The sequence below is a fragment of the Psammomys obesus genome, unplaced genomic scaffold (genome assembly GCF_907164565.1).
Source record: "Psammomys obesus unplaced genomic scaffold, mPsaObe1.curated_primary_1811, whole genome shotgun sequence".
In the NCBI taxonomy this organism is placed as follows: Eukaryota; Metazoa; Chordata; class Mammalia; order Rodentia; family Muridae; genus Psammomys; species Psammomys obesus.
In genome coordinates this window covers 25,378,844-25,402,472 of record NW_026595981.1, presented here as the reverse complement: position 1 = coordinate 25,402,472, position 23,629 = coordinate 25,378,844, and the positions used below count along the sequence as shown (strand labels likewise).

At 44.7% G+C, this 23,629-nt stretch overlaps 1 protein-coding gene across 1 annotated transcript in view; it reads right to left on the bottom strand.

Moving 5' to 3' along the window:
• Dhx8 (DEAH-box helicase 8) overlaps positions 1 to 23,629 on the bottom strand; it is a 35,805-nt gene that overhangs the window by 1,206 nt on the left and 10,970 nt on the right. Inside the window, exons 9-22 of the mRNA XM_055619724.1 lie at positions 23,437 to 23,524; positions 21,222 to 21,319; positions 19,831 to 19,978; positions 15,809 to 15,990; positions 14,536 to 14,730; positions 14,090 to 14,275; positions 13,782 to 13,992; positions 12,893 to 13,074; positions 11,453 to 11,593; positions 8,110 to 8,265; positions 3,554 to 3,691; positions 2,305 to 2,433; positions 1,944 to 2,140; positions 1,309 to 1,488 (exon numbers count right to left, since the gene is read on the bottom strand). Coding sequence (XP_055475699.1) covers positions 1,309 to 1,488; positions 1,944 to 2,140; positions 2,305 to 2,433; positions 3,554 to 3,691; positions 8,110 to 8,265; positions 11,453 to 11,593; positions 12,893 to 13,074; positions 13,782 to 13,992; positions 14,090 to 14,275; positions 14,536 to 14,730; positions 15,809 to 15,990; positions 19,831 to 19,978; positions 21,222 to 21,319; positions 23,437 to 23,524 — 2,231 coding nt within the window. The remainder of the gene's footprint in view (positions 1 to 1,308; positions 1,489 to 1,943; positions 2,141 to 2,304; positions 2,434 to 3,553; positions 3,692 to 8,109; positions 8,266 to 11,452; positions 11,594 to 12,892; positions 13,075 to 13,781; positions 13,993 to 14,089; positions 14,276 to 14,535; positions 14,731 to 15,808; positions 15,991 to 19,830; positions 19,979 to 21,221; positions 21,320 to 23,436; positions 23,525 to 23,629) is intronic.

Here is a 23,629-nt window from a genome sequence, read left to right as displayed (position 1 = left end):
AATACTATAAGCCTAAAACCCCTCCAATACAAGACTGCTCACAGGGAACCAGAGACCTGTCTCTGGCATGAACTAATTAAGTGACAACAAAACAACTCTGTCCCTTCTCTAGATTTCAGTTCCTTACTCTGTAAAAGAAAACAGTGCTTTTTCACTGAATTCTAAGGTTCTGGAGAGGGGCCACATGGATCACCACTAAGGGATGGGGAGGGCCAAGTGGACACAGCAGTGTACAGCGCCAGGCATGGTGTCACACGCCTCTGCGTGCACACCTGTGCTTGTGTGAGCATTTGCATACCTATGGACATTAGAAAACAACTGTGTGGAGTCTGTTTTCTTCTTCCACTTTTATGTGGGTTCTGGGGATCAAACTCAGGACATCTGGCTTTTTACAGCAAGCACCCTTACTTTCTGAGCCATCTCACCAGCCCTGTTTTTGTTTGTTTGAGACTGGGTTTCCATGTAAAGCCCAAACTAGTCTCAAACTCAAGGCAATCCTTCTTCTTTCGCCTCCTGGGAGCTGGGATTTCGAGCATGAGCCACCATGCCTGGCTTAAACTTTTTAAGACCAGGTAGTCGTGTATGGTGTATTGGTGTATGCCTTTAATCCTAAGATTTGGAGGCAGAAGCCTTGATCTCTGTGAGTTCAAGGCCACCCTGGTCTACATAGTGAGTTCCAGACCAATAAGAGCTACATAGTGAGATGCTGTCTTGGGGGGGGGGGGGGGGGAGAAACAGAAACAAAAACCAAACAACCAAACAAAGAAACCTCAAAACCCTTTTAAGACCATCTTACTAGATGATTTCTAAGATCTTTCCCTGCTTTCACCCCTATAATTTTACTTCTCTTAAAAAGGTTGTTTATGGGCTAGAAAGAACAACTCAGTAGGTAAAATGCTTGCCTTGCAAGAATAAACTTATCCTCAGCACAACATAATGCTGGACACGGCCATGTGCGCTTGTAATCTCAGCGCTGAGGAGGGGGAGACAGAGGACCCCTGGGGCTCAGTGACCAGTCTAGTCTGATTGGTGGGCTCCAGGCAACAACATTATCTTAAAAGGAGGGAGTCTGTATTCCCAATGACAACTCCTGAGGCTGTCCTCTGACCTCCATACACATACAAAAAGGCGCACCTGCACGCACACACACACACACACACACGCGCACACACACACACTAAAGCAAATGAGGGGAGCTTGTTGGTGTACCTAACTTGGGCTTCTGCTACTCTAGAAACACAGGTTAAATCAAAGCACAGGTGGGGGACGCTGGAGACTTGGGCTCTCTCTGCGTGGACCCAGGCCTACCATTCTGGCTGTCTGTTGAAGAGAGAGCTGGAAGGGTGGATGTAGACCACCTGCTGGTCAATCAGGGTCCGGTAACCCTCCTGCGGGTCCTTCTTGGCAGCGTTCCGGAAGAACCCGCTGCAGATGGCTTTCTGCACTCGGACTGTGGACTTCCCACAGGACACCACATCCAGCTTGTGCCTACCAAGACGTAAAAGCGGAGAAGACATGAGCTGCTCTGTGTGCACGATGCTAGCTGCTCAGTGCTCCACCCCACAGTCTTCAGAGTGGCCACCAGGACCTTCCTGGCCGCAGCGCACTACAGAGGCAGCACTAGACATGGTGGGCAATATGAAGGGACTAAAAGCCAGACACTAGACTCAAAGAACTCAAACAAATGAGCCAGAGGCTTGTAAGCAAAGCATTCTTAACTACTTAAATTAGCTTCCTCTTAGGAAGTTTCTGATGCAATTCTTAGCCACACTCCTGCCCAAAAGGACAGCCTACAAGAAGTAAGATGGACACTGGAGGGAAAGTGTTCTGTGAGAAACAAGCATCCAAGTGCCTGTAACTGTGCAAATACATTTGGAGGTGAGCAGACATAGACACAGGGAGACCTGACAACCCAAACAATAATGCCACCACATTTGACTGACCTGTCCATTATGCCTAACATCTGCTTGCGAATGTCCTGGGCCCGGCGTAAGGAACGAGCCTGGATGAAGTTCTCATAGCACCACGGGTTGGAGAACTTGTTGTTCTTCCAGGAATTGTACACGGCCAGCAGGGTAAGATGGTCCCCTTCCGTCTGGTGGAATTTGGCCTTCTTCTGATCTGCAAGGGCCTGTTTATCCTGCCAAGCAGTGGGACAGGAAGTCACTCCTTGTCTGACAACTACTGCGTGAGCAGCTAGCATAAAAACATATGGGAGCCCGTGTCACAGCCCCTCCCACAAACAGCACAGCACAGGCTAATGTCATACACCAGTGCATGGGGACCCAGGGTAGAGCACCTTACCTTGGGTCGATAGAAAACATTCTGCACAGACAGCATGGACACGATGGTCAGCATCTCCTCGCTGCAGCCCAGATGCACAGACATGATGAGCATCTTACAAAGCATTGGCTCCAGAGGGAACTCCGCCATCTACAGGAAGAAGGAGAAACTACAACTGCTTCCCTGTAGACTAGGTGCACAGACTGAGTAACCAGGAGAGGCACAGATTTCGCAAGATGTTCTCATGACGGTGTAGGGTGTCTGTCTCCACCACAAAATTTCTTTGTCAAATAAGCTCTCAATACCTAAGAACCTAACTTTTATTTGTTTTGGGGACTATATAGGGAGGTTGTTCCGGGCTAAGATGGGTTACATACAGAATGACCTGTTTTAAAATAACAGCAATAATAGCAACCATAAATGTAATCAAGATTAGATTCAGTAAAATATTCTGAGTAAAGTTAACTGCAAATAGTCTTTAGTATTAAGAAGAAACTTTTTTTTTTTTTTTTTTTTTTTTGGCTTTTTGAGACAGGATTTCTCTGTGTAGTCTTGGCTGACCTGGAACTCACTCTTTAGACCAGGCTGGCCTCGAACTCACAGAAACCTGCCTGCCTCTGCCTCCCAAGCACTGGGATTAAAGGTGCATGCCATCACTGTCCAGCAAGAAGGAACAGTTTAAAGTGAAAATATAAAATTCAAGTTAAAAAGCAAAATCTCAAAGTGGCTTAGAGATCCACCTGCCTCTGCTTCCCTGAGTGCTGGGATTAAAGGCGTGTGCCACCACCATCTACTAAGATGGCTTAGTAGGTGCTTGCCACATACGGCTGGTGACCTGAGTTCAATCCCCAGAACCCATGCAGAGGCGGAGAGAACCCCCTGCACAAACCTGACACCCGTGACCATCCCCAGCAGTCACACACTAATAATAACAACAGTAATAGTTAATAACAGTAACAACAATAATAATCATTATCACTATCATCAGCCTTGGCAGAAACAAACTGCACCCATTCCCTGAAAGAAAATAAAAGGCATCTAGGGCCAGGTGTGGTGGGGCCTTCACACAATCCCAGCACTTGGGAGGCAGAGGCAGGAAGATCAGGAGCTCATCCTCAGTAAATAAACAGTTCAAGACAAGCCTGGGCCCCTCCCCCACTACTCTAAAGAGCAATTAATCCTCCTCAAAGCTTCTCTGAGGTCTCAACACAAGGTGGAAGACTGGCTAGGGAGTCCTCCTCAGAGCACTATAAGCTCCTCTGCTCCTTACCCTGCGGCCCAGGCGAGTGAGCAGGCCCTCATCATCCAGGGCTCCCAGCGTATACAGCTGCTCCATGGCTGTGATCAGAGTTTCCATCGGTGGGGCATCCATGAAGTCAAAAGACAGCAGGTCATTAATGCCCATGGCCTAGAGAATAAAGCAATAGAAAGATGAGCCCCACCAGCTAAAACGGAGGCAGTCCCCTGCCATATTCTCTGCTAATTCTTCAGTGCAATTGGGAGGCAGAGAGGAGCAGCAGCCTCCAGACTCAGAGCTCAACCACTAACAAACATGTGTTTTCTCAGGACACTTTCTTTTTGCCTCCCGTTGCTGAGTGCTGGAATTACAGGTGTGCACCACTACGCCTGGCCTATGCAGTGCTGGGAGCGGATGCTAAGGCTTCGTGAATGGTAAGCAAGCACTCTGCCAACTAAGCTAAATCCCTAGTCCCCTCAGGAAACTTAAAAACATTGCTTCCATGCTGGAAAGACGGCTCAGAGGTAAGGGCACTTGCTATTCTTCTGGAGTTCAGGCTCTAGAACTATCAACAGGCAGCTCATAACGATCTGGAACGCTAACGCCAGGCAAGCCAAAGGCCTTCTAAGTCACCTGCACTAATGTGCAAACACCCAAGTGTAAGTATACATCTATACATGGTTACAAATCTTTAAACAAGCCAGGTGGTGGCGGCACACGCCTTTAATCCCAGCACTCAGGGAAGCAGAGGCAGGTGGAGCTCTGTGAGTTCAAAGCCAGCCCTGGTCTTCAGAGTGAGTTCCAGGACAGCCAAGGATACACAGAAAAATCCTGCCTCGAAAAACCCAATCAATCAACCAATCAATCAATCCTTAAGCAAAACAAAACCATTAATGTAAAATAAATAATTAAATACACACACAAAATAACAACAAAAGGACAAAATTTAACCCATTTTTAAAAACATTCTGGGGCTGTGTGCAGTAGCACATGTCTTTAATCCCAGCGCTCAAGAGGAAGGCAGCAGCAGGGGGACCTCTGTAAGCTCAAGGCCAGTCACACACCTTGTCTCAATGCCTGCCCCCTTCAAAAAGGGGGTGGTGGTGGCAAACTTGATTCAAGGTCATTCTTGACTACACATCAAGTTCTAGGCCAACCAAAACACTTGGGACCTTGTCTTAACACATCAAAGAAGGCCCAGTAACATGATCCATCAGGTAAAGCTGCTGGCTGTGCAACCCTGACAACTGAGTTTGATCCCAGGAACGTCCAAGATAAGCAAGAACAAATTTCCAAAAGTGGTCCTCTGACTTCCACATGCATTCCGAACACTCACCTCCACTCACACACACTGAAAAAAGGAAAGAAGTACACAGAAGTGGGGTGGTGAACAAAGTTAAAGATTTAAATAGATGTTTCACCAAAGATGACACACAAGCTCTAGCAGGACAATGTAAGTCAGGCCTAGAATAAGGCGGGGATGCAGCAAGGTAGCAAAACAAAACAAAAAAAAAAACAAACCAGGAAACCTTTTATATTTCTTACAGAAATGTCAAATAGCCACCGTAGAAAATAGATGGTGATGGTAAAAGAAAAAAGTAGAACATAGCCTGGTACAGTGCGTGTCTTTAACCACAGTGCTCAGGAGGCAGAGGAAGACCAGTCTCTGTAAGTTTCAGGCCAGCTGGGGCTAAATAGTTAGCAAAAGACAAAATGTTTTAAAAAGTTAAACAGTTACCGTATAATCCAACTCGCTTATCTGTAGGTACTTACTTAACCATATCAAGAGGAAGCTGGAGAAACGGTCCAATGGTCAAGTCTCAGTTTAGTCCCCACACCCCGAGGCTCACAACAGCCTGTAACTCCAGCTCCAGGGCATCCAACCATCCAGCCTCTGTGAGCACCTAAAACTATGTGTGCATATCCAAACACGCATAATGAAAAGTAAATCTTAAAAAAAAAAAAACATATTGAGGCCTGGCATAGTGACACACACCTTTAATCTCAGCACTCAGGAGGCAGAGGAAGGTGGATCTCTGAGTTCGAGCCAGCCTGGTCTATAGAGTGAGACAGCCAAACCACCAACAGCCAGGGCTGTTTCACAGAGAAACCCTGTCTTGGAGGAAAAACAAAACAAAACAAACAAACAAACAAAAAAAAAACGCAAACAAACAAAAATCATACTGATGGGTCAGAGAGATAGATGGCTCAGCAGTTAAGAGCACTGACTATTCTTCCAGAGGACCCAGGTTTGATTCCTAACATGAACATGGACAGGACAGCTAACAACCCTCTGAAACTCCAGTGTCAGAGGATACAATGCCTTCTTCTGGCCTCCTCAGGCACCATATACACAGTAAACAGATAGACATACTTGCAGACAAAGCACCCAATACACATATAAATAAATGACTTAAAACATATATTGAAAGCAGGAACTCAGATATTTGTATCCTAATGTTCACAGCAGCAGCAGTCACAACAGCCTGAAGTAAGAAACACTCCAGATAACTACCCTCAGATGAATGAAGGGAAAATACACTGAATACTTGAATGGGATATTACCCTAAGTCAGGCATGAAACCCCAGCACACACTGCAGCCTGCGAACACATCAAAAGCATTCTGTTAAGTGAAGTCAAGAAGACACTAAAGGGCAAATACTGCATGAATTCACTCATACAGATTGCGTAAATGCACACACATACACACACAGAATGTAGTATAGTTACAAAGGCTGGAGAATGAGGAAAGGGAAATTAGCTAAAGAGATAGTGCGAACACTCTGGGAACAGATCAATATGATAGCTGCACAAAGCTGCACCTGGACCTAATGTTGTGGAGTTAACACTTCAAAGCTTACACTGGCCAAGCATAATGGCACACATCTATAATCCTGACACTCTGGAAGTAGAGACAGAAGGATCACAAGTTTGTGACCAGCGTGAGCTACACAGCAAGACTCTGCCTCAAAATAAAAACAAAAACAACAAAAGAAGCCACAATGGCTAGTGGAGCTCAGTGGAGGAGTAAGAGCTTAGCGTGCTAGGGGCTGTAGGTTTAAAACCCAGCCAGGCATGGCAGTCCACACCTTTAATGGCAGTGCTCAAAGCAGAGGCAGGCAGGTTTTGTGAGAGTCTGAGGCTAGCCTGGTCTACAAGTGAGTTTGGGCCACCCAGGACTATACAGTGAAGTTCATTCTTAAAAAGAAACAGACCAGAAGAGGGAAGGAACAGTATGAAGAGGAAGAAGGAAGAGGAGGAAAGAAAGAAGGAAAAAAAATGACAGACCAACAAAAGCTTACAACAAGTTATATATTTTATATTATGCATATTTTACAATAATTAAAGACAGTGTAGAATCTCCGCCCTGTCTCCTGCATATCTGTGGAGTGCTTCATACGACAAGAGGTGGCAGGGACATAAAAACAGCGCCAACATGGCTCCTGCTCCCAAGAGTTCTGTATATGGGAACTATGTTCACATATGTTCACACAATATGACACATGTGTATGGCACAAAACGGGCTAATATACTCGTCAGCTAATTTGGTGAAGAAATGTCTGAATGATGCTCTCTTCATGTCTGTATGAAGGGTGATGTGCTTTCTACTTCTTCCTCATAAAGTGTCTGTGATCATAAGCACAGCAGGTATCCAATAACTGCTTATTGTGTGAATAATAACCATGAAGAGTTATGTCAGCAATCACTGTGCCAAGTCCCTTCGCCTACCTCATTCCACCCATCTCCCCAGCAAACATTAACAGTTCCCTTTTTAGGACAAGATCACAAAACAGAGGCTGAGCAGATAAACTTGCTCAAATTCATGTGGCCAAATCCAAAGTCAGGGCCACTGAGGCCTTGCTGCCAGCACTCTGGGGCCCACAGTGGGCTTTTCTCTGCAGCTCTGTTTTATCCTCTCTTACATGAAATGAATAATAAATGATAAAAGAGCACTCTGCATTGGTGAAGCGCCAGGGCTCCAGGGCAGCACAAGCCATGAGTTGGGAAATGACTCATGTGGCTCCTCCTGCCAGAAGAGAGTGAAGATCCTCACTGGGGCCCCGAGAGGAAGACAGGACAGCTGGGCCCAGACAGGCCTTCCTTTAAAGCTTCAGAACCAGCACATCTTTTCCCCTTTTATAAACCAGAATTCAAAGCTGGAGAGATGTTTCAGCAGTTTTGCTGTTCTTCCAGAGGACCCAAGTTCAATTCCCAACAAACAGCCATGTCAGGTTCACAACCATCTGCAATTCCACCACACACACACACTGCAAGGGAAGAAGAGATGATTTATATCTGAAAGCTGAGTAGATGGGCTTAAATGTGCTAGCCTGCAGTTTGGCTCTGATTATATTTGTCTAATTTCTTTTTAGAAAATGCCTCCTAACTAAAACCTAGCACAACCAAATATCCTGCTGGTTATTACAGTAAGAAACAAATGTGCATTCACAGAAGAATGCAATTTCGGTACAGACCTGCATAGGGAGCTGTTAGCACAGACGCTGCATCTCACTCAAATCCATGAGTACAGGGCCGTGAAGTAGCCAGTTCCCTAGGGCATTCCCAGGAGACAGTCAGTGGTCCTTACCTTGAGGGACAGCACCGTGCTGGCCAGGTTGGTTCTCTGGATTTCGGGCACATTGGTGGTGAGCATCTCATCTCGGTAGGCACGTTCTGTGTATAGCCTGTAACACTTCCCTGGGCCGGTTCTCCCAGCTCTGCCAGCTCTCTGCTTTGCCTGAGCCTGGAGGGTGAGCATGTAGAGTACCAGCTGTAAAACATCACTTGGCAGCTCTACCCAGGAAATCTGCTGGGAAGGGGACTGGCAAATGTTTTGTTTGCTTTTTATGAGGCAGAGGCAGAGTTTAACAAAGATATTTCAGTCTAGACTTTAAGCATGAGCCTTAGGGAAAGGGAGACTCAGAAAGACAGACACACCAGAGCACAGGGCAGACCTGAGTAACCACTTCCTCTAGGACCATTTCCAATACTAGAAATGCTCTTACCAACTCTCAGTACTTCTAGGACGTTTGTTCCAGGGGCACATATAAGGCGGGTAAACCGAAGAAATACAGAGAGCAGAATAGACAATAAAACACCAGCCCCACAGTTATGACCAAAATTAGAAGCAAATTAAATAAATCATGTAGACCACACCAATAACTTTGTAGCCATTCTAAAATCAGGTTTGCAGTGTTTGATGACAAAAGTGACGACTCATCAGATAAAAAGTGCAAGTTACAGCTGGGCAGTGGTGGTACACGAGTTTTAATTCCAGCACTTGGAGGGCAGAGGCAGGCAGATCTGTGAGTTCAAGGCCAGCCTTGAATTATAGATAGAATTCTAGGATAGCCAGGGCTATACAGAGAAATCCTGTCTTAAAAACAACCAAACGAAAAAAAAAAGAAAAAGTGCACGTTACAATGAATCTGACATTAACTTTATTAATTGTTGGCTTTTTGAGACAGGCTGCCTGAAATGAAAAGTGATTAGTGTTAAAGATGAGTGTGTGCCATCATGCCTGGGGGCTTTTTTTAAAGACAGGCTCTCTAACTAGCCCTGGCTGTCATGGAAATTGATATGTAGGTTAGGCTATCCTAGAACTCACAGAGATCCTCCTACCTTGGCCTCCCAAGTACTGAGAGTATAAGCATGAACCATCTTGTCTAGCTTATGAAATATCTGATGTATATATAAGGATGAAATGACTGGATGAAACACCATTACATCTTGCCAGTGGCTTAGTCTGTGGGTGGCTTATGCATGGCTTTTATTTCTTTGTATTTCCTTATTATTTTTATGTGAATGTGAATGTGCACTACACACATACACAGGAACCCTCAGAGGCTGTAAGAGGGCCTTGCATCTAGAACTGGAGTTATAGGAGGTTGTCAGCCCCACACAGGTGCTTGGAACAGAACCCGAGTCCTCTGCAAGAGCAGTGAGCACTCTAACTGCTGAGCCATCTCTCCAGCACTGTGTGACTTCTATTTTAAGACTTTAGTAAACATCCAATGTAGAACATGCAACAGTTAACAGGGAAAAAAATCAAGCCCTTAAAAAAAAAAAATAGGTCAGGCATGGTGGCTCACGACTTTAATCCCAGCACTTAGAAGGCAGAAACAGACAAACTTCTGTGAGCCAGCCTTAAATAGAACAAGTCCCAGGACAGCCAAGGCTACACAGAGAAACCCTGCCTCAAAAAAAAGAAAAAAGACAACAAAACAACAACAAAAAAAACGAAGCATGAAAGGACAATGAGCCATACCAACCCAGGCGGCATTCACACTGCTGGGACTGTGGCGCCGCAGGCTCCTCTCCAGATCAGCACAGGCACAATAGCCAATGATCTGGTCATCACGAGAGACACTGTCCTAAGAAGCTGCACAAACCACAGGTGCTGTACAGGGTTTGTAGAGTAAAGCCTCTTCCAGCTGTGTGACAACAGGCAAGTCCTTCGCTCTATGCCCTAACCTCCTCCCAGCTAGGGAATGAGGACAGGACTCTCTATTGCTCAGAACTGGTGTGAGAATGCCCCACGTTAGTGCATGTGAAATACTTAGGACAGTGCCTGGCACCTGATAAGCACCAGGTGAATGCCACTCATTATTATTACTGAAGGAGCAGAATGAAAATAGCTTTGTGGTTTTTACAAACTATAAAAGTTAATGCATGCCTGCTATAAAAGATGAACACAATACTTAAAGTGTATAAGCAAACAAACAAACAAACAAACAAAAAAAACCTCACCATCTACCAACACAGCAATCAATAGTATGGCAGCACCCACAAAAAAGCCCTAGCTAACATCCTGCCTACAGATTTTCAGTGTGGAACACAGCCATATGCTTAGCCCAGAAATGCACACCATGTATTTTTTTAAACAAAAATTGGGTTGTTTCATTCATATTTTGTAGTTCACTTCCTTTAATATGCCACAGTTACACATTTATAACATTAAATATAAATACACACCAGCAGTTAATTCCACACAATACTCTATGGCATGGTTATACTATAGTGGATTAAACTGCTTCTCCTTCTGGCTGATCTAGGAGCCATCCTTCCATGAACAGCCATTTTTGTTCCTTGAATATGTACTCAATCATATGTAACTCTCCAATATGTTCCTAGAAACAGAATAGGTAGGTTAACAAGATAAACTTTAACATTGTGTGTGTGTGTGTGTGTGTGTGTGTGTGCGTGCGTGTGCGTGTGCGTAAGCTGGAGAGATAGCTCAGTGGTTAAGAGCACATACTACTTTTGCAGAGGACCAGAGTTCCCACCTTAGTCAGCTCATGACCTTCTATAACTCCAGCTCCAAGGGATCTGAAGCCTTCTTCTGGCCTCCATAGTGCGTACACATACACAAATAATAAAAATGTTTAACACGTGTAAGACAATCTTTAAGAAAAAAAATTGTTTATGGGGCAATTTTATTTTGAAATTCTACTCACAAATACAGGGCTTGGGCTATAGCTCAGTGACAGGTGTAGGGAATAAATTTAACCCTGAGAAGCATATACACACAGCAGCCAGCACACATCATATGAAGAAGCCTTTCCTTATCTCACTAAGTTCATTTATGAGGAAAATAAGGTTCAAAATATAGAACCGTTAGGTGTCAAGTGTCTCTAATCCCATGAGACAGAGGCAAGGGGATTCCACATTTAAGTTCAGCTTAAGCTACACAGCAAGTCCTGGCCCTCTACTTTTTTTTAAACAGGGTCTCTTTACGAAGCCCTAGCCACCTTCAAACTTGCTTTGTAGACTAGGCTGGTCTAGAACTTACACAGATCTTGGCAAGGCCCTGTCTTGAAACAAACAGGAAAGGAAGAAAGGTTGGGGAAAAGGGAGGAAGGGACCATAACAAATCCCAGAAAGGCCTTCAGCATAAGTCTGAGAAAAGCTTATGACAGACACAGCCGTACCTGAGAGATAGGGGTCACCACAAGCTGGTCAATCCCTGTTTTAGAATTGTAAACTTTCTGCTTCACAAATCCAGGGTCAACCACATAGTAGATGCCATCGATGGTCAGAGATGTTTCTGCAATGTTGGTGGCAATCACGACCTACAGATGAGAAAGAGCGCCACAGTGAGCTGAGTCTGAAACAGACCTTAGACTTTCCCAAGTAATCTGCTGTTATCTCCCTCTACACACTTGACACTTAACCTCAGTCCAGGTCCCCAGGGGTCAGAGGGGAAGGTGTCCGCATCAGAAGGGTTCCTTTGGAAGTGGTGGTGCCTCAGAGCTGTAAAACAGCAAAGGGCCCAGGCTGCTCAGAGCCAATCTCATTTGTATAAATGGCTATGTATCTCATTGTCTAGAGCAGATGATTACTATAATTTTAATTTTCTAGCTCCCTGGGAAAGCACAGATTTCCTGGCATCACATGTGCCACTGCAAAATGAGAGTTTTCTTTCTCCCACAGAGACATCTGGACTCCGAAATGAGCTGTTCATATATGTGGAACAAGAGGAGGATTGGATCTTTTCTCCTCATCGTAAAATGAACCACGAGGGACAGAAGGATTTCACGGTTTGTGTGTATGCAGCAGTATACGTGATCTAGAAGATTATTACTCTCAGCTTGGCTCTGCCACTGGTTTTCCACCCGGAGGCTCAGCTCATAAAAGACAATTGCTTAGAAAAATCATTGCTAGGAGGCACCAAAATGTCTCACATCATGGCAGTATCTTACTGGCCCTGAAAGGCATTTACCTGCCACAAAGGCCCTGCTTAGAAACAAGTCCAACCAACAGAACAGAACAGAGGAAGAACCCCAACCATCCCTGCTCCTTCTCCATGTTTAACTCTTAGAACCACGTTCCACCCAGCTACACACGTTAGACGCCTGAGAGCCACGCCTGACTTTTCCCTCACTCTTCCCCACTCCACCTCTTGACACTGGAGTATTTTCCCACTTACCTCCACTGCTTGGTGTATACTCAGAGAAACACACATCAGAATGAGCTGGTAAACAAGTTTTCACAGCAGAAGTACTCACGGTGTGTCTCAAAGTAGAAATAACCTAATGTCTATCGAGTAACGAACACAATCTACAAAATACAATACATCCAGAGCCCAGCAGGATGGCTCAGTGGGTAAACACTTGGCACCACGCCTGATGATCTGAATGATGGTGCAAGGGAAGAACTGACCCCTGCGAGTGCCCTCTGAAACCACACATGTACAATGATGTCCACATGCCATCATGCCCAGCTGTAAAAGGAAACTTTATAAAAGTGCTAGGCATGGCAACATGTGCTTGTAAGCCCATCACCAGGGAGGCCACAACAAGCAGAGCCCTGGCTGTGCAGTCCACGTGATTTCAGCGTATGTGGCACACCTCATTTTAGCCCCACGTTACCTTTCTGCTGCCAGGAGGAGCTGGATCAAAGATTCGGGTTTGCATCTCACTCGGAAGGGCAGAGTACACTGGGAGGATGATCAACTCGGGAACGTCAGGACCCAGGGATTTCATTCTTTCATACAGGATCTCGCAAGCAGTGTCAATCTCTTCCTGACCAGTCAGGAAAACCAAGATATCACCTAGGAAGAGAATGAAGCATCATTTACTGCCTCTGTCGGGGAAGGGGATGCTCTGTTGTTTCTTCTGTGGAATGGGAGGTAGAACTTAAAGAGTCTTGGGCTTGTCTGCCACTGAGCCACATCCCCAGCCCTCTTTCCACTCTTTAGGTTTTGAGACAAGGTTTCACCCAGTTGTCCAGGCATCCCCTGAACTTGAGATCTGCCTCAGCCTCCCAAGTAAATAGCTGCGACTACAGCCTGTAAGCAGGCTTGGATCTGTTTTGTTTTGAATGAGAGTTCTACCACGTTGTCAAGACTGGCCCTAAACTTCTAGCTCAAGCAGCCTCTTGGTAGCTGGAAACACAGGTACAAACCTCCACACTCTGCCTGTGTGAGAAAGGCTGCGACAACACCAACAGCACTCTTAACATATTAACATACAAACAGAAAACACACACTCACACTATGAACTCGAAATAAGCCAAGAGGGCTATAAAGAGAAACCCTGTCTCAAAAAACCACAAAAATAAATAAACCAAGAGGTTATCAGCCATCTAAACTTGAATAAGTGCATTTAAACTTCATATCACTTTTTAACCACATTTCTACCACCATCCAAATACCCATGCCTGAGAGAAAAATATTTAAAATGTGTTTTACAAGACCAGCAAAAGATATACTCACAGAAGGATTTTTGGCTTAAGAAAAAAGCATTCCACTCCCCTCACCTGGTGGTTCTGTTAAGTGGATCTGCATGACAGTGATGAGGCTGGCGTCTAAATAGTCTGTCTCGGGCTCCTTTGTGTATAGTATTTCCACTGGATAGGTTCGACCCGGAATGGTGAAGATGGGTGCTTCATAGAAGTACTGAGAAAACTTCACTGCATCCAGCGTGGCTGAGGTGACAATCAGCTTCATGTCCTGTCGTTTTTGAACTGTCTAAAGGGAAATGCAAGTTGGCTTACTAAAAAGGACTACGCCAAGTGTCAGAGGGCACTCAAATCCTATTCCCAGACACCAGGGTTTACCTACTTACCTTTTTCAACAGTCCAAAGAGCACATCTGTATGAATGGTCCTCTCATGTGCCTCGTCCAGCATGATGATGGCATACTGAGTGAGGTCAGGGTCGATCAGACACTCCCTCAGCAGCATGCCATCCGTCATGTACTTGATGACAGTCTCTGGGCTGGTGCAGTCCTCAAACCGAATGGTGTAGCCAACCTACAGCAGGACAGAAGAAGAAAACCTATCAGACTGGCCCTCATACTCCTATTAGAGAGGAAATTAACCAAGATCACAGAGCTTTCCTCTAGTAAAGTTTGCCCTGCCCTGGACTTGACCTGATGAACCTGATGACAATGAAAATCTCTCTCCTTTGGGAAAAATCTAAAAGGTGTAAAACACTCCCATTTTACAGATAAGGTATGTGGGCTTTCCTATTTTTCTCCTGAAATACACACAGCAGCTTCTCAATCACTTACCTCTTGACCCAGGCAACAACCAAACTCCTCTGATACTCTTTTCGCCACGGACATGGCTGCCACTCTTCTGGGCTGGGTACACCCAATCTTGCCCCTGGAAGTGTAGCCTGCCTCTGCCAGGTACTGGGTGATCTGTGTTGTCTTCCCAGATCCGGTCTCTCCAATTACAATTAGGATCTGATTGTCATGCACAGCCTGGAAGCAGTACAATATAAATACAGTTATTAAGATTTGCCACGGGGCTGGAGTGATGGCTCGGCCATTAAGAGCACTGGCTGCTCTTATAGAGGACCTAGGTTAGATACCCCGCACCCACACAGCAGCTCAGCACCCCAGTGACCTCTTCTGATTTCTGAAGGCAACAGGCATGCACATGCTGCACACACATGTACACACACACAGATAGAACACAATGCCTGAAGGAGGGTTATTTTCAGCTTGAGGCCAACCTAAGCTACACAGTAGGTTTTAGGTCAGCGTGGATATGGTAAGAAACTGTGTTTCAAAAGCCCAAAAGGAAGGTCTGGGGAATGTGGCTCACACCCCCGGGTTGATAGCCTGTTTGCCAGCTTGATCCCTAGGACTACATGGTGGTCCATGGCCATAATTCCAGAACTAAGGCAGAAATATTAGTATTCAAGATCATCCGCATAAAGCTTGAGGCCAGCTGGAAAACACATGAGATTCCCAGCTCAAAAACAAAAACAACAACAACAAAAAATTGAAGGCAGGGGTGGTGGTTCACACCTGTAATCATAGTATTGGAAAGGTTGAGATCATTAGTTCGAGGCCAGCCTGGGATACAGAGTGAGCTCCTGGTCAGTCTGTGCTAGCTAGAACGATGCCAGCCATGCCTAAAAAAGATAAATAAGGAGTCTGAGATGGCTTGGTAGCTAAAAGTACTTTAAAACAAGCCGGAGTGTGAACCCATGTAAGGGTAGGAGACAGCCAACCCACAAAATGTCCTCTGAGCCTCACACAGGCCTTGTGGCATGTGCCCCAGCCCATACATCATACACACAAATACATAAGCGTGCACACACACACGCACAAATAAATAAATAAATAAATAAATAAATAAATAAATAAATAAATAAATAAATGGATAAATAAATAAATAAATAAATAAATAAATAAATAAATAAATAAATAAATAAAGGGGAGTCTGGGGAGCTTCGCAGGACAGTGCTTGATTTGAGCTCTAGCATCCCAGCACACACCCCATTTAGAAAATACTCCACACCCCATCCCCTCACACCAAAACATCTCCCACCTGCACCAGCTGTTCCTTCAGTTTGTAGATGGGCAGGCTCTCTCTCTGCTCAAGGATTGACATCTGGGTCTTCTTCCCGTAAGAAGCTTTGTTGCCCCCAAACGCATGCTTCTTCCACTCAGGAATGTCGTTGGGCATCATCCCAATCCCCCTCATGTTGGCAGCGATCTGCCTCCCCTCCGCTGGAAAGGAAAACGAACAGAGTGCTGTCCTCAAACTACTCCTACACACCATTTTTTTCCAAGTGCTAGCTCAGTGGCTTCTGATCTACTCCCAAAGATCACCACCACCTAATTTTACAACGTTTTCATCACCCCAAAGGAAACCTCTTTTCCTCTTGCCTTCCCGTGACAACACTAGTCTGCTTTTTCTCTCTCGGGCTGGCATATTCTGGACACTTCATGCAGCGTCACCTGCTTCAATATTTTCAAAGTTAACCCTAAAATTTACGGCTTGAATTGGGAGCAAAAGAATGAGCAAGACAAAGAGAATGTTGGTGGCTCTTGCAAATATGTAAATGTTACAAATTTGCTGGCAGAAACACCCATAAAAAATATGCTTCAGTCTCAGGAACAGGAGAGATGGCTCTGTGAGCTTCTCTTCCAAAAGACTCCAGCACCCAAGTTAGGTGGCTCACAGCTGCCTGTAGCTTTAGCACCGGGAGAGGTCCTGTACCTTTAGCTTTGTGGGTACATACCCACACACATAACTTAAAACAATAAAAGTAAATCCTTAACTACATATATATGTAAGTATGAAATAGGGCTACAAAGTAAATCCCTCTTTCAACACAAACACACAATCTCTCTTACTTCAACACAACATCATGCGCACATGTATACCAATGGGTGTATGTATGTGTTTATGTGCCCATGCCTGTGGAACCTACAGGACATCAGGTGTCCCTCAGGTGTCATCACCTTTTCTTCCTCTTGAGACAGGATCTTTTACTGGTTTAGAACTAGCTAGGTGGCCTATGCTGGCCAGCAAGTCTCATGGATTCATCTGTTGCTGCCTTCCCAGCTCTGGAAGATTTTTTATTAAAACAAGAGAATATTTCCAATGATTAAATGTTAATTCACTTGTGCTATAATCTAAACTGCTACCTAAGCTAACAATGCCCCAAATTCTCTCTACAGCACAGACCCCTCTTCTGAACATGCCTGATACTGCAACTGAGATGTCTTCTGGCTACCTGCATTCGACCTCTTCCCCACACACCTGTTCCCCATCAGTCTCTTACCCCACAGGCACCACTAGTCACTCTGTTGCTCACATTAGACCTGGAAACTATCGCTGGCCACTCCTACTTCATGTCCCCCTTTTTCAACAAGCTTCTCAAATACTCTCTGATACCTTATGTCCAGGCCATCACTCACCTCTCCTCTCACTGTCACATAAGCCTGCTAACCCACTAGAAGCATCTATTTCTGTCCTATCCAACTCCTCCTACAGAGCCTCTGATGATCCTTTGGGAATGCAACTCTGATCACGCCATCCTCCTGTTTCCAACACTGTTACATTCCATGATGCGCTGAGGAGTAACCTAGATACGTACAAAGCCCTGCCTGCCAGTCCTGCCTTGCCCTTGCCATCCCTCACAACACAATACTCCATTCATACAGACCTCCTAAAGGTTTGTTTACTGCAAAGCTGTTAACACTGGCTACCGCTCTCCTGACTCTCTAACCTCCACATACTCGCTAAACCCCTCTAAGAGTCTAGGTTCTAACCAATCATGGCAGCTCACAGCTGCAATCCCAATACACAGGAGGCTGAGGCAGGAGGACTGCTACAAGTTTAGGGTTAGCTGGTAGATTTAAAGCCAGCCAGTACTACATAATGAGACCCTGTATTTAAAAAAAAAAAAAAAAATCAGGGCTGGTTAAGGGCACTGACGACTCTTACTGAGGAACCAAGTTGGTCATATGGTGACCCACAATCATCTGGAACTCTAGCTTCAGGGGATCAAATGCCATCCTCTGACTTCCGTGGGCTCTAGGCACACACAGATGTAAGAAGGTAGCATTCAGACACAACAGCCAAACATATTTAAAAAACAAAAACGGGCTGGAAAAATGGCTCAGCCATTAAGAACATTCACTATTCTCATACAAAACTCAAATTCAGTTCCTGGCACCTGTATTAGGTGGCCTACAACTACGGGAAACTCTAATTCCAGGGGATCCGCTGGTCCACCCTGGTCTCTAAGGGCACCTGGATGCACACGACATGCGCACACATATTCACGCCTGCACACGTATCAGTAAAAGACTGTACTAGCTTTTGCTTTTTGTTGTTTTTGAGACTGTAGCTGAAGTTGGCTTTGAACTCTTTTTTTTTTTCCCCTCCTTATTTTGGAGGGCAGAATTTCTCTGTGTAGCCCTGGCTGTCCTGGACCTCACTCTGGCTTTGAATTCAGAGAACCCTGCCTCTGCCTCCTGAGAGCCGAGATTAAAGATGTGTACCACTACTCTCAAGGTTGGCCTTGAACTCTTAATTTCTCCTGCCTCTACCTCCAAAGTGTTGCAGTTATAAGCACAGGGAACCACATCACCCCCATTTGTACTCTTTTTTCCCCCAGTTCTAGGAATTACTCCTAGAGCTTCATGCAGTCCACTACTGAGAATCATGTCCAGCCTTTATACTGTACTATCTTTAAAATAAAAGTCTTAAAGTCTTTTATCTTAAAAATAAAAGTCTTGAGAGGAAAAACTCAGCCACTCTAATGACTTGACTAGGGTTACTGAAACACTCATTTTAAATAACTGTTTAAAAAATAAAGCAGCCAGGCCTGGTGGTGCATGCCTTTAATCCCAGCACTCAGGGATGCAGAGGCCAACCTGGTCTCCAAAGCAAGTCCAGGACTACACAGGCTACTCTGTGTAGCCAATGCTACACAGAGAAACCCAGTCTCAAAAAACCAATATATATATATATATATATATATATATATATATATATATATATATTTATTTATTTATTTATTTATAGGTAGGTAAATAAATAAATAAAGCAAGCATTGGAGAGGTGGCTCAGTTGCTCAGTTATTAAGCGCATCTGCTGTTCTTTCAAAGGACCTGGTTACTACTCTTCAAGAAAACCAGAGTCTGTTACAACTGCCTGTAACACCATCTTCTACCTCAGAAGACAGATATGCACCCACATAGGCATGCACATGCGCACACGCGTGCACACACACACGCACATTCAAACACATACAAAAAACAAATCTTTAAAAATAAATGTGTTCAATTCCCTGCAACCACATAGTGACTCAAAACCATCTATAATAAGATCTGAGGCCTTCTTCTAGCATGAAGGTGTACATGCAGGCAGAACAATGTAGACATAATAAATCAATCTTTAAATAAATAAATAAATTTGTTGGGCTGGAGAGACGGCTCAGTGGTTAAGAGCACTGGCTGCTCTTCCAGAGGTCCTGAGCTCAATTCCCAGCAACCACATGGCGGCTCACAACCATCTATAATGAGATCTGGTGCCCTCTTCTGGCATGCAGGCATACATGCAGGCAGAATACTATATAAACAATAAATAAATCTTTAAAAAATAAATAAAAGTAGATTTGTTTTTTCAAGAAAGGGTTTCTCTGTGTGGCCCTGGCTGTTTTGGAACTTTCTCTGTAGGCCAGGCTGGCCTTGAACTCAGAGATCTGGCTGCCTCTTCCTTCTGAGTGCTGGAATTAAAGGTATGTACCACCATGAGGCTAAAATAATTCTTTTTAGAAAATAATTCTTTTTAGAAAAAGTATCTCTGAACAGGCAACAATGAAAAAGGGAAACTGAGGCAAATTTTTCACTGTCTGTAGTGTCAGCTGTTTGTTAGTTTTGGTTTTTGGAGACAGGGTTTCTCTGTGTAGCCTTGGCCGGCCTCATACTCACAGTAATCCTCCCGCCCCTGCCTCCCTGAGTGCTGGGATTAAAGGTATGTGCCACCATGCCCAGCTGCCAACTGTTACATATACATAGAGCCTCAGATTTATTCATGTCCACACTCCTTACCATCAGGCAAGGGGTCAACCCAGTGTTTGTTGAGTCCCATGGGTATAGAATCCATCTCAGCTTCCCGCTGGGCCTGCTTCAGTTCCCGCCTTTCTTTGGCCAAGGCACTCTGCATCATGGCTGCTTGGGAGAGTGAGCCATCTGGATTCTAAGACGACAGAGGAAAAAGCAGCGAGCACTAAGTATCTCTTCTTGTTGTTGTTTTTCAAGACAGGGTTTCTCTGTGTAGCTCTGGCTGTCCTGGAACTCACTCTGTAGACCAGGCTGGCCTCGAACTCATAGAGATCTGCCTGTCTCTGCCTCCGAGAGGGCTAGGATTAAAGGCGTGTACCGCCACCACTCTGCTTTTTAAACACTGGTCTACATAGTGAGGGTCAGACCAGCCTCAGCAACCTGACTGAGACGGTCTAAAATACAGAAAAGAGCACATGGTTAAACTACTGTCATCTAAAACATGAGGAGAAATAAAGTTCACGCGAGTGTCTCAGGGCATGTAAGAAATGAATCATCTGTAACACACACAAGTAAAAATCAGTGGGAGGACTTCTGGCTTGAAGATGAGAACCCTTAGAGCGAGGGGTGTTACTTTTAGAAGCGTAAAAGACAGAGAAGGCAGGGGCAAGGCATGTACAGATGCCTGTGATCCTGGAACTGTGCAGTAGAGGCCATTCTTGGCTACACCACAAGTACCAAGCCAGCAGGGTCACACAGCAAGACCCTGATTCAAAAACAAAATCAACAATGAAAAAGTGGACTACTGGGAAGCTGTCTCAGTGGAAAAGCACACAGTCCACAAGTGTGAGGACCTGAGTTTGGATCTCCAGAGCCCATGAGAACCCAGGCCCAGTTTTGTAGATATGTATAATCCCAGCACTTCTGCACAGAAATGGGAAGCAGACACAGAAAAGTCCACAAAGTTCAAGGGCCAGCTAGCCTGGTGTACTGAAATGGTGAACAAGAGACCTTGTCTCAAACAAGGTGGAAGGTGAGCACTGACGCCTCAAGTTGTCCTCAAAAAACAAAGAAACCACCATTCTGAGCATTATACAGGTTTGCTGGACAGACAGGCCTTTAAGATAATCGTTTCCACATCAAAATTTTTAAGGATTCTGGTTCACATTCTTGCAGTTCTACCCTCCAGGACACCAAAGGGTCAAGCCCTGAGGGACCTAAACAAAGCAATAATGGCTGAGCAAGCACGCCTATTTATCTCGGCTTTCTCAGTGCACACAAAGGTTAAGCAGACAGGAGTAACAGAGCTGAGCCACTCTCCGTTTACGAGCCAGCGGACCCTGGTTACCAACAGGACGCCTGAATCCTGCGATGCTGACACCACTGCTTTAGGAAGACCGGCTCGTGGCTAGCTCCAGGGAGAAGGCCGCTCTTCTCACCTTAACGATCTTGATGGGGCTCATGTCCATGCTTTGCTTGGTGTGCCCTCTCAGGAACGGAGGCTCCTCTTCAACCAGCTCAATTTCAAGATCCTCGTCTGAAAGTCCACAGAAAAGTAGCCATAAACAAGAAAGAAATGACCAGTCATTTTCATTTAAAAAAAAAATAATTAATTTCAGGCTGGCAAGATGGCTCAGCAGGTAACTGAGTGGTGGAATAGGAGAACCATGGTGAGAATGAGGTGGAACCAATATAAGAATATGGTGGAAAAAGAGAACCAAATACAGCAAATTGTCCTTTGAAAGCTCTGCTGAGCACATGGACAGGCAGACAGATAGACAGACATACAGGCACACACACATAAGCATGTAGGCATACACATAAACAGCCTCCCGAGACTGGCAGGATGGCTAACGTGTAAAGTCACTTGATGTTCTGAGTCTGGTCCCTAGGACCTATGTGGTAAAAGGACAAATAAATCAACTATGGCAAGTTATTCTGTCTTCCGTATATGAGACCTGGCACATATGTGTTTATATGCACATGAATATACAAAACAAATACAATTTTTTAAAATAAAAAAAAAAAAAAAAAAGCTTCCCAGATAAAAAAGATAGCAGTACAAGTGAAATTCTACCCAAGGTGACTGTCCCTCTCCTTCCAGGACCCTCTAGCCATTTCTAGGACATTTCTACTGCCACCAAAGAACTGATCGAAACTGCTTTCAAAAGAAGCCAAGCCTATGGGAGAATACTGTACTGATATTCTAGATGGCACTAAGACTTTTGTCATCCAGCTTCAATATGGAATGATTTTTTTTCCTGTCTCTAAGACAGCATCACCATGTAGCCCAGGCCGGCTTCAAGCTTGTAACGGTCCTGCCTCGGCCTTCTGAGTGCTGACGTAACAGCTGTGCACCATCACATCTAGCTTTTCTACATGCCGAAAATAAGGGGTCTCACACACTAACACGCAAACTTTGGGCCTTCATAGAATCTTACTCCTGAAGATGAAAACAGGCTGTGGCTCAGTGATAGTGCCTGCTAGTGTATACAAGGCCAAGTTCAACCCCAGCACCATTAAGGAGAGAAAATTATATAAAAAGTAAGAGCCAGGAGTAACACATGCCTGTCAATCCCAGCACTTGGAAGGTGGAAGCAAACGGAGGATCATTAGTCCAAAAACATTCTTAGCCACATAGTAAATTATAGGCCAGCCTGGGCTACATGAAGCTATGCCTCAGAAAAACAAATAATAACAATAGTAATACTACACACACTCACACACACACACCACTCCCAGAAACTAAATATATATGCATATAAAAAGTAAAGCAGAAAAGTTGGGTGTATGTCACATGTATATGACACTAGGGAGGCTGAGATAGGAAGATCAAGAGTCAAAGTCTAGCCTAGAATACATAATGAGAGTCCCAAGCGAAAAAAAAAAAAAAAAAAAAAAGGAAACTGGGCAAGTAAATTTATATGTGAATTACTCCAAGGCAATGAAACAAATGAAATGTAACTCTAAGTGCCAACCTAGATAAACATATTAAGGGGTTGGAGAGTGGCTCGGTGATTAAGAGCACTTGTTTCTCTTGCAGAGAAATAATCCATGCCCATCCAATTCCCAGCACCCACAGCTCACAATACTCTAAAACTCCAGTTGTAGGGAATCAGACTTCTGGCCGTCTGCTGGCCTCTTCAAGCACTGCACACTCATGGTGCATTTACACACAGGTCAAACACACACACACACACACACACACACACACACACACACACACACACCAAGGAATGAATGAATGAATGAATGATCGATCTAGCTGGGCATGGCGTATGCATCTTTACTCTCGGCACTTAGGAGCCAGAGGCAGATGGATCTCTGTGAGTTCAAGGCCAGCCTGGTCTACGTATCAAGTGCTAGGACAGCCAGGGCTACATCATAGAGAGACTCTGCCTTAAAAAAAAAAGTTGAATTAAAAAATAAACCTTTTAAAAAATATTTTTTAAAATGGTACTGGGACCAAAACAAGTAAAACGAATTCAACAGGTACACTGATCCGTGCAAGCATGCGCTTCTACCCCGAGATGAGTGGTGAGCCCAGGGAACAAATGACGAACACCCACTCAGTTAAACTAAGAACAGCTGCTCTAGCAGCACACCTCGGCAATCACTGTCCCAGTCCCGCAGCTAACCCCAGGGGCAGGCTACCTTCTTCATCATCCACCTTCGGGAGAATGCCAGTCTCTTCATCGAAGTCTGGAAACTCTTCTTTGGAAAGCACGTTGGCAGCAATCATCTAGTGAAGGAGAGAAGGCAGCACTTGTAAAGAAGATCTGTAGCTAGGACCAAAGTCCTTTTATATATATATATATATATATATATATATATATATATATATATA